Genomic DNA, 9,503 nt, shown 5'->3' with positions numbered 1-9,503 from the left:
CCCATTACAGACAGATTAACGTGATCGCGCAGCTCGTCCCCGTGTCTTCCTGTCTTCAGAGGGAAGAGTAGACATGACGACCCGCTCTATGCGCGCTCTGTCCGGAACCCTGAAACCGCTCTTCAGCCCCCGGTCACCGCAGGTAGGAGCCGCCCGGTGCGGTTACCTGTTGAACACACCGCGTTTTGGATGGTGCAGCAGGTGGTTAGTTAGCTGCCGCTGTCCGTTCAGCACCACGGGTCAGCGTCCGGTTCGCGTCAGCGTTTTACGTAATTCTGCAGTTTGAGGAGGTTTCCTGCTGCCATCTGTAAGCCTACACTCTTCCCTGCAAAGTCATGCATTATTCAGAGACTACACCTCTGCGCCGAGTAAAGACAGACAGGTTCACTTCTCCGGCGGAAAAGCTGTCTGTTGTCCACGAGTCCGTGTTTTGCTTGTGTTGTTACTCAGACGCAGTTTTAAGAAGTTTCGAGAAGGTATAACTACACAAATATGCGCCTCGCTGTTGTGTAGACATGCCAGTCTGCACAAAACAAACGCAACAAGCCTCATCAGGCTCGCTCTTATGTTTAAGCTGCCAATCCGGAAGGCATTTCCTGTTTTGTTTTTCATTGTATTTGAGCTCAAAGAAAAACCTCAGTTTTCCACGCTCGTCGACTCTGCTATGCTTACATGTTCATTAAAGTCTGCAGGTCACGGTGGAAATGCATGTTTTTATTTATTTATGATTCAAACAGCCTGTCGAGACCCATAATTACGTTTGTTTTCACTCCTGTGTGGTAATACTAGCATCACAACATAGAAAACATCGACTAATTATTACTTTATTGCACTTGTAATACTTCCACCAACCCTCCTAAAAATATCCAAACAACAGAAATGTTTCTTTTGTTTCATCTGCATGTGGATGAGTAGTGTCAAACATATGGGCCGGGTTCCAGAACAGGTCCATCAAACACGTCCAGATCAGCCGTCTTTATCTAAATAACAGCGTAACAGTGAAGCTGCTAGGAGTAGAGGCAGCCAGCCTCCAACGTGTCTGTGACCTGGTTTTATAGCTAAAAACAAATAAATAAAATGAAATAACTAATTTTTATAAAAGTCAAAAACTATATATATGTAGATATAGTTTTTTGTTTTTTTAGAACATTTAAAAATTAGAATACTATTTATTATGAAGGTAATTTGGTCATTTTAAGAGGACTTGTCTGCGTGTAACCTCTGTTTTTTCTCTGCATCTTTAGGGTTTTGTTGTGGCAGCCTGTCATCAGACTCACAAGTCAACTTACACTGTAAGTTTTGTTATATATGAGGATTTATTTTATAGCTTCTATAATTTCTGTAAGCTCGGTCTTTAGGAGACCTTCTGACTCCCCACCCCTCACCATGATTCACATTTAGAGTCGATTCTCCAAGAAAATGTGGTCTCAGCCTCTCCTTTGTCCTATTTTCTCTCCCCTGTTTGCTCTGAATCCTTCCTCCCTCCACCCACCCAAGACCATAGTGAGTATGGATGCTTATAAGTGCTTATAAGATTTAGTGTAACAGCTAAAAGAGTGACAGGTCTCTGTAGTTTGTTTAGGGTTGTATCTAAAATGTGTGTGTTTGTGCATTACAGGCTCCACCTGCTCGTTACGGAGGCAGACACACCGTGACTCTTATTCCTGGAGATGGCATCGGACCGGAGCTGGCCAAACACGTGTGTGAGCTATTCCGGTGAGAATTCCCTCATGCACTCACGATTACTCTCTGCAGAATTTCACTGAAACATTCACCACCAGCGTGTTGAAAATTCAAAACTTTTTACAATTTTTAGCACTTCATAAATTTCGTCCAGAGGCTTTTTGCCTGGCTGCCATTGTAAAGGATGTCTGGATAAATAAAGGTTACCCTGACTTCTTGAACCATCCTCGGCTAATGTTTCCTTCTCACAGTGTGTGCACATTTTAGACAGAAAGCTGTTCATAGTAACAGCTTTTAAAGTATTTTTTAAAACACAGAAATGTATAAGCAATGAATTTAAGACTTCAGTAGAGTTTAGAGGATTAGATTTGCACCTCATGTCAACTGGGATACGCTCAAGCCTACATCCATCCATCCATGCATTCCCATGTCAGATGAGATGTATAACATCTCTGGTTGATTCTGTGTCTTCAAAGAGAGGAGCTCAGACAATTGAACCATGTCAACTAGCTCCTTTTGACGAGTAATACCAGCAACTCAACTCTGAGCTTCATCTGGATGTCTGACTTCCTCACTATATCTCTAAGGTTGACTCCAGCCAGCACACAGAGGAAACTCTGATGATGCCACACAAATCCGGTCGTCCTCACGCTCCCTCTTTCTTTCACTTCTCAGTAAGATTGTGAGGTCCTGCTCGGAGCAGCCAATCTCCCCAGTCCAGAGGGAGCAGTTTTAGAAAAAGAAGAAGCTTAAGTTGGATAAGCGGTTAAAAACAAATGGGTGACTGATTAGTTCCTTTTGGCTCTTGCTAAAAACATAAACTGATGCAGAAAGGGCACATACTGGTGCATTAACATTCAACAGAATGCCAGGATTTAAGTCGCTGATGCTCAGAATTTCCCGTGGGATGCCCTGAGACACACTCCATAATGTTGACTACACACACACACACAGATGCAGTGCTAATATTAGGCCACTAAATGGTTCAGCTCTCTCATTCATAAGTGCTCTCTTTGCCTGTGTTCACTATCAGATTCTGCTGTGTGCCTGTAGACTTCGAAGTCGTCAATGTGGACTCGACTAAGACCTCAGAAGATGATATCAATAACGCCATAATGGCTATCAGACGCAATGGAGTTGCACTGAAAGGTAACTGTGGAAAATATACCTTAAATGAAGTTATAAGGCAGGTAATATGCAAAAGAAACACAAAAATTGTAAAGTTTTTTATTTTTTGTGTCTCATAAACAGTAAACATCATGTTCCTAAAAAAGAAAAAAAAACACAAAAGAAGCAACTTTCATGACTAAATCATTTTTAGAGATGTAAGTGAGACAAACGGACATAAATCATTCCCAGAGGCGATAACACTGAACCAATCATATACAATAAACACAATTGAACTTCTTTTTCCTCTTCTGTTCCGATTTATTTTACTGAGTTTGATTCTTGTGCTCTACTTATAATCACTTCCCAACAAGTACAAGATGAATTTCAGATCAAAAGAGGCAGACAAATGAAGATCAACATGTGAATTACCTCTGATTAGTCTTTATACTTTTTTCATGGTAAGTATTTGAATGTAAATTTTTAAGTGGCCCAACAGTGAGGTGTGACTGGTACAAGAGATTTTTAATGTTCTTAGGAAGCTTTATTGATTCCTTTTTCGTATACATGTAAACATTTTATTTATGTTTACAATTCATAATAAAAATAAATAAACGGAAACTCTGAAATGAAATATTTGGATGTGCATGTTGAGAAAATCACATAGTCAGTGTTGTGCCTAATGATGTAGAGAGCACAGAGGAGGAGGAGAATCCAATCACAGGACATGAGAGGAAGAAATAAGAAGCTCAAAGCTGAAGTATTTTACTATCCAGGCTGAGGTCATACAGGAGTAGACAGTCAGTGAGGCAGACACCAAAGGTAACAGGTGTGCAAACATGTCATATCCACAAATAAATAAAGAACCAATAATAAGAGAAACAAACTGAACTTTACACAGGAAAAACGTATGCAAGGAAATTAGTAGAAAACTTAACTAGTGCAGAAAAAATCTGTTGGAAAGATGGATTTTTTAATTTTGGATTGCAACAGTTCATTTTTTTTCTCTTTTAAACATAAATATGTTTGTTTATTTAGGAAATATTGAGACCAACCACAACCTGCCACCTTCCCATAAGTCCCGAAATAGCCTCCTCCGGTGAGTCGACAACTCTTTGGTTTTCAGCTCGGATTTTTTGCTGATGTAAAGTCACAGAATTTGAGCTCTCTGTTTGTGCTCATCTTCCTCGCTGCAGTACCACTCTGGATCTGTACGCCAGTGTGATGCACAGCCAGTCCCTGCCAGGAGTGAGGACGCACCACAGAAACATCGACATCATAACAATCAGGGAAAACACGGAGGGCGAGTACAGCAGCCTGGAGCATGAGGTGTGTCTCTGTGTGTGTGGATCCCATCTCTTTGAGTGCATCTCTAACTAATCAGTCTCTGTTTTATCTCCACTGCACCTCTGCAGAGTGTACCAGGCGTCGTCGAATGTCTGAAGATCATCACCAGGACCAAATCTTTACGCATCGCCGACTACGCCTTCAGGACAGCTCGAGAGAAAGGACGCAGACGAGTCACCGCCATCCACAAAGCTAACATCATGTCCGTTTCTGTTCCTGTGTTTTATCTCGTTTCTTAAATGTGTTCCACTCATTTTTCGTCTGTTTCTCGGAGCAGGAAGTTGGGCGACGGCCTCTTCCTGGAGTGCTGTAAAGAGGTGGCCAGTGGTTACCCTGAAATCACCTTCAACAGCATGATTGTGGATAACACAACCATGCAGGCATGTCCATGTGAGACCATTTCATTGTGTGGTGTCTGTGTCAGCATGTCCCTCACATTCTTACTGGGGTATTTAATCAGAAAATGTGAGCGTTTTCAAGCCAAGACTCTTGAGAGTCACAACAGAAGGCGGTTAGTCATTGAAACCTCCTTCTGTATTCAAAAAAACGTGTGTGTGCTGGCTTCTCCAGCTTGTAAACATGTCCTAAAATGAGCTTTTCTGTGTGTGTTTTAGCTGGTTTCCAGGCCTCAGCAGTTTGATGTGATGGTCATGCCTAACCTTTATGGCAACGTTGTGAGCAACGTGTGTGCCGGCCTGGTGGGTGGACCCGGCCTGGTGCCTGGAGCCAACTACGGAGAAAACTACGCTGTGTTTGAGACGGTGAGACAGGGTTAATGAGATCTCTACATGTCTTGTGGGTTCTTTGTTTTTCTCTCTGGGGTTAGCTGCAGTTTTTCTAGGGTCCACTTGAGGCTCTCTCCAAAAGCGAGTCATCTTTGTGGACTGCCCTGTTAAAATCCCACCGTTAAAGCATCAATAATCATGTTAACAGCCTCGTACAACAAAGGTTTTGGTCTCTATCAATATTTATAACTCACCAGCTAAAAGAAGAAGTTGGAGTTGGGTGTGTGTGGCCACTTTGACTGGCTAAGCTTCCTGTATCGTCAGTGATTTGTCTGCTAGCCTCGCCTCCACTAACTGGAATCACTGAACTGGTCCGGTTTTCAGACAAGTTTTTTTGTGGGTGTGTATGATGTTCATCATCTCCTAATGAACACATGTCCATGGCTGGGTGGTCTGAGTGCTCCTCACCTCACCCTCGGCAGCTGAATCCCAGTCCTGCTTCTGGTCGTCTGGTTCTTTCCTTCTTTTCTATTTCACCTCTTTCATGTGAACGTGCAGCGTTAACTTCCCTCTTTTGAATTTTTCCCTATTGTGTAATCTAAGCACTTTAATTTTTAACGAAACCATAATTGTTGTTTTTCCAATCAAGCTCTATACGCACATATGAGTGTACACTCACTCAAGCCTCCCCTGATGTAACATCTCATTTTTGTAAGGACGTATAAATGGATGTATCACTTTTCTAAATGTGCTCTTCTCTGTACAGGGCACCAGGAATACTGGGAAGAGCATCGCTAACAAGAACACGGCAAACCCCACGGCCATGCTGCTGGCCTCCTGCCTCCTGCTGGATCACCTTAAGCTCCACGGCTACGCCAGCATGATCCGCAAAGCCATCCTCTCTACAATCACCGATTCCCAGGTACGATTTGACCAATGCTACATGCAATTTGTTGGTGGTATTCAACTTTTATTGTTATGTCCTGCTTTGTATTTCGACATTACTCTAAATATGTTATCTCCTTTGTGTTCCAGCTGCACACTGCTGATCTGGGAGGTAAGGGCTCCACATCTGAAATGGTCCAGTCCATCATGGATGCAATCCAGAGCAGTGGACCTCGCACACAGAGACACTAGAAACCAGATGACTGTACGATTGCACCTTTCATTGTAAGACTGGACTGAAGCTGTAATGTATGGACAGCTTTTATTTCCTATGTGGGTTCAGTGGTTTAAAAAGCCCTCTGTGTAAAGCAGAAATATATAATAGTACTATGATAGATATTATATTCAAGATTTCCTAATTATTGTATGAATAATTTGTGAAACTGCAAAAAATAAAGCACCTGTTTGAGATCCAACTAATGCTTTCTATGTATCTTATTGTGGATCGATTTCTTATTATTATGGAAAACTGTTATAAACCGTGCACTAAAAATCAAAACATTAACCAAACTGTTGTCACCTACTGAAATATAGCTGTTCCAGCTTTGCATTTCACATCATATTGTGCAACCACAACATTTTGATGCATGGGTGGATGGATAGCTGAATGGATAAATTACTGTGCCTATTTGCACCCCCCATATTTGCATTCTTGGACACCTACAGAGCAGCTTTGCACAATTCAAAGATAGAAAAAGTAATCACGTAAAATAAGCTGGAGCCCTTCAGTTCCTCCACTGTCTCTTTAATCAGTGTTTAGAGCCTGAGCTTTGGGCTTACAGGGATTACTTGCACTTACACCTCAGTATTTGAAACTCTGGTCATTTTTATATGAACCACTGTGATAATAAATATATGGAAAATGTATCGCAGCCCTGCTTCAAATAACTAAATATAAATAAAGTAACTCAGATCACAGATCAAGTTGGTCAAGGGCAGTCTTTCCTTAGACTTCTAATGGAAGTATTTTTGCAACCAGAAGTCGCCCCCCGCTGGCCAGTAGAAAGAATGGAGGTTTAAGGCATCAGAGATACGGTTAACTAAAAACCTGTGGAGCATCCATCCATTTTTTACCTGCATGAATTTATTTTGGCTTGTTTTAAATGGGAGGGGCCAAGGCTACAGGTGTTGTAACATGGTGTTAATAACAGTAATTATGTAATGTGGCAGCCCTCTGGTCACATTTCCTTCCGTCTCGTCTGTGTTGTTGTGCAGTTTTCAGAGTGGGCGGGGTTAATTAGCGCTAATGGGCGCACCTGTTCAGTCTCCGCAGAGCATTTAAGAGCTGGCTGCGTCGTTCTCTCCCAGTCCACCCAGCATCACAGTGTTTGTTTGGGTCCCTTCAGCCTCATTATTTTGTGTTTTGCACTACACAACACCAGACGTTTCAATACTCCTCCAGCTGCTGATGCGCCGATAACACTAACAAACCCCATCAATTTAATTATCGTTTTGCTTCTTATAAATACAATTAAAGATCAATCCTATTCACAGAATTAGACACCCACCATGGTGGTATTTCCATTGCCCTCCATTTAAAGGTAAAAATACAGCATCAAATGTAACACAATAAACATTCAAGTGATTGTGAAATATCCCTTTATAATCAGTGACAATCAGTTAATTGAAGGCTTAACCAGAGTGTTTTTAACTTAGAGGTTTCTGTTTGTTCACAGTCTGATGGTTAGAAGGTAAAAGGCCCACCGTTTTAAAAGGGTGGAGTTACATAGACTCACACATGTGTCCTACAGATTGACATATGCTGGGTGTGTGCGGTAATTTATTAAGTTACTGTGAATCCTTTCGGCCTTGAGACAGTTTCTCCATCAATCATCACAACCAGCTACATGAAAGTATCTGTTGCAGTTTAACTACACTTCTGATGACTAGTTATGGAGAGTAAACAGGCAGAGAGTCTCACCCTGATGTAAATCCAGATTCAATTTAATTTGGTTCAACTTTATTTATATAGCACCAAATCACACCAACAGTCTTCTCGAAGCACTTTATATTTTAAGGTAAACACTCCACATTAATAGAGAGAAAACCTCAACAATCAGCACTTGGCAAGAGTAGGAAGGAAAAGTCCCTTTTAACAGGAAGAAACCTCCGGCAGATCCAGGATCAGAGAGGGGCACCTATCTTGCGACTGGATGGGGTGAGGGGAGGAAGAGAAGAAAAGGACATGCTGTGGAAGAGAGCCAGAGATTAATAAGAACTAATAATTACATGCAGAGAGGTGTATGAACACATAGTGAGTCATACATCATGAGCATCATGGGAATCCCCCAGCATAACGTATTGCAGCATAACTAAGGGAGGATTAAGGACCTCCTGATCCAGCTCCAACTATATGCTTTAGCAAAAAGGAAAGTTTTAAGCCTAACCTTAAAAGTAGAGACATCTTTTAAGTTCAAACTAGAAGCTGGTTCCACATAAAAGGGGCCAAAAGGCTGAAGGCTCTGCCTCCCATTCTACTTTTAAATCCTCTAGGAACAAAAAGTAAGCCTGTGGTCTGAGAGCGAAGTGCTCTAATGGGATAATATGGTACTATAAGGTAATGAAGATAAGATGGGGCCTGATTATTCAAGACCTTGTATGTGAGGAGCAGGGTTTTGAATTTGATTCTGGACTGAAGAGAAGCCAATAGTGAGAAATATGTTCTCTCTTTCTAGTCCCTGTCAGTACTCTCACGGCAGCATTTTGGATCGACGGAAGGCTTTCAGGGAGTTTTCAGGACAATTAAAATGGATCAGTAGCCATTTTTGGATAAAATCAACATTCAACTACCTGTGTGGCTTTTTTTTTTCTAGAACCAGGCCTCAATAATGGTTTCCAGTTAACTGGAAATAAAAGACAGGAAGCAAAATATCTCTCACCCGTAGCTGGAAGTTGCAGATCTATGAAAGGTTAGACTTTACAAACAAGTAAAAGGACTTTACAGTCTTTTCTAAAAGGCGCAGGAAGCCAGTACACTGACACAAGCTGCGAGACATCAGTATGCATGACCTGCCTTAAAAGGACAAGTTTCTTCAGTAGGAACAGAGCACAGCGGGTAATGAAGGGATTTGCTGACCAAAACAAAAGTCTTTTTTTTGACTGCCGTGCAGCTAAAAAAACCAACAATTCACACGTAAACTAAAACTAATTGAAGCCTGGTGTTCATGCTTAATACTTAACAGACATAAGAAAGTTGTTTATACACAAATGGCGGAGCAGCAATGAGCCTCGCGCTCGACTGTTTCTGTGTGTATGTTTAAGGTTGCTCTGCGGGCCCCTCGATAATTAGAGGCCTCTCCAAATGAGGGAGCAATCGAGGGGAAGCAAGCAGATTACCGCCCCGTCAGAGGGAGAAGGAATGAGAGCGGGAGAGGAAACTGGAATGCAGGACAGCGAGATGCAGAAGAAGGGAAAACAGTGGAGCAGGGGTGAGAGGGAAAAAGGTTGCTGAGAAAGACAAGTCTCCTTCTGTTGCTGCTGCCTTCTCATTTCTCTCCAAAAACCTGAGCTCCCATCTGTCACAACATCTGACACTCTCTCTGCCCGCCTGTTCACACCCCTCTCGACCACCCGCTGATGCAAACTCACACGTACGCATATTAGTTTGCGCGTATGAAGGGTCTTTGATCATTTCTGGAAGCCTAATAGAGAAAATCTCATTTCATCTGCTGGTGTATGTTCCCCATGATCTGCTCT

At 42.1% G+C, this 9,503-nt stretch overlaps 1 protein-coding gene across 2 annotated transcripts; it reads left to right on the top strand.

The window, feature by feature from the left end:
* Window positions 1–6,218, top strand: LOC147305774 (isocitrate dehydrogenase [NAD] subunit gamma, mitochondrial-like). 2 transcript variants are annotated; one of them, XM_086278547.1, is made up of 12 exons: window positions 1–142; window positions 1,245–1,292; window positions 1,402–1,503; window positions 1,619–1,716; window positions 2,717–2,832; window positions 3,829–3,889; window positions 3,987–4,119; window positions 4,206–4,339; window positions 4,415–4,517; window positions 4,752–4,898; window positions 5,629–5,784; window positions 5,898–6,218. In XM_086278547.1, exons 1-12 carry the CDS (start codon window positions 74–76, stop codon window positions 5,997–5,999), a joined length of 1,269 nt encoding a protein of 422 aa, XP_086134673.1. In that variant the 5' UTR covers window positions 1–73; the 3' UTR covers window positions 6,000–6,218. The 2 variants fall into 2 exon arrangements, with proteins under 2 accessions (XP_086134673.1, XP_086134672.1); XM_086278546.1 differs by lacking the exon at window positions 1,402–1,503 and having other exon boundaries at window positions 2–142.
* The last annotated feature ends 3,285 nt before the right edge of the window (window positions 6,219–9,503 follow it).

The sequence above is a fragment of the Aulonocara sp. 'chitande type north' Nkhata Bay genome, linkage group LG20 (assembly GCF_057382095.1).
Source record: "Aulonocara sp. 'chitande type north' Nkhata Bay isolate Kocher_YH1m ecotype deep benthic linkage group LG20, A_spYH_male_GT1.1, whole genome shotgun sequence".
Classification (NCBI taxonomy): Eukaryota; Metazoa; Chordata; class Actinopteri; order Cichliformes; family Cichlidae; genus Aulonocara; species Aulonocara sp. 'chitande type north' Nkhata Bay.
The sequence above is the reverse complement of the archived record's forward strand: the minus strand, read 5'-3'. Positions and strand labels throughout refer to the sequence as shown.

Coding starts and splice junctions, on each gene's coding strand:
- LOC147305774 (XM_086278547.1), top strand. CDS start 74: ATGACGACCCGCTCTATGCGCGCTCTGTCCGGAACCCTGAAACCGCTC. Junction 4,120..4,205: donor ACAGCAGCCTGGAGCATGAG/GTGTGTCTCTGT, acceptor GCACCTCTGCAG/AGTGTACCAGGCGTCGTCGA. Junction 4,518..4,751: donor TGGATAACACAACCATGCAG/GCATGTCCATGT, acceptor TGTGTGTTTTAG/CTGGTTTCCAGGCCTCAGCA.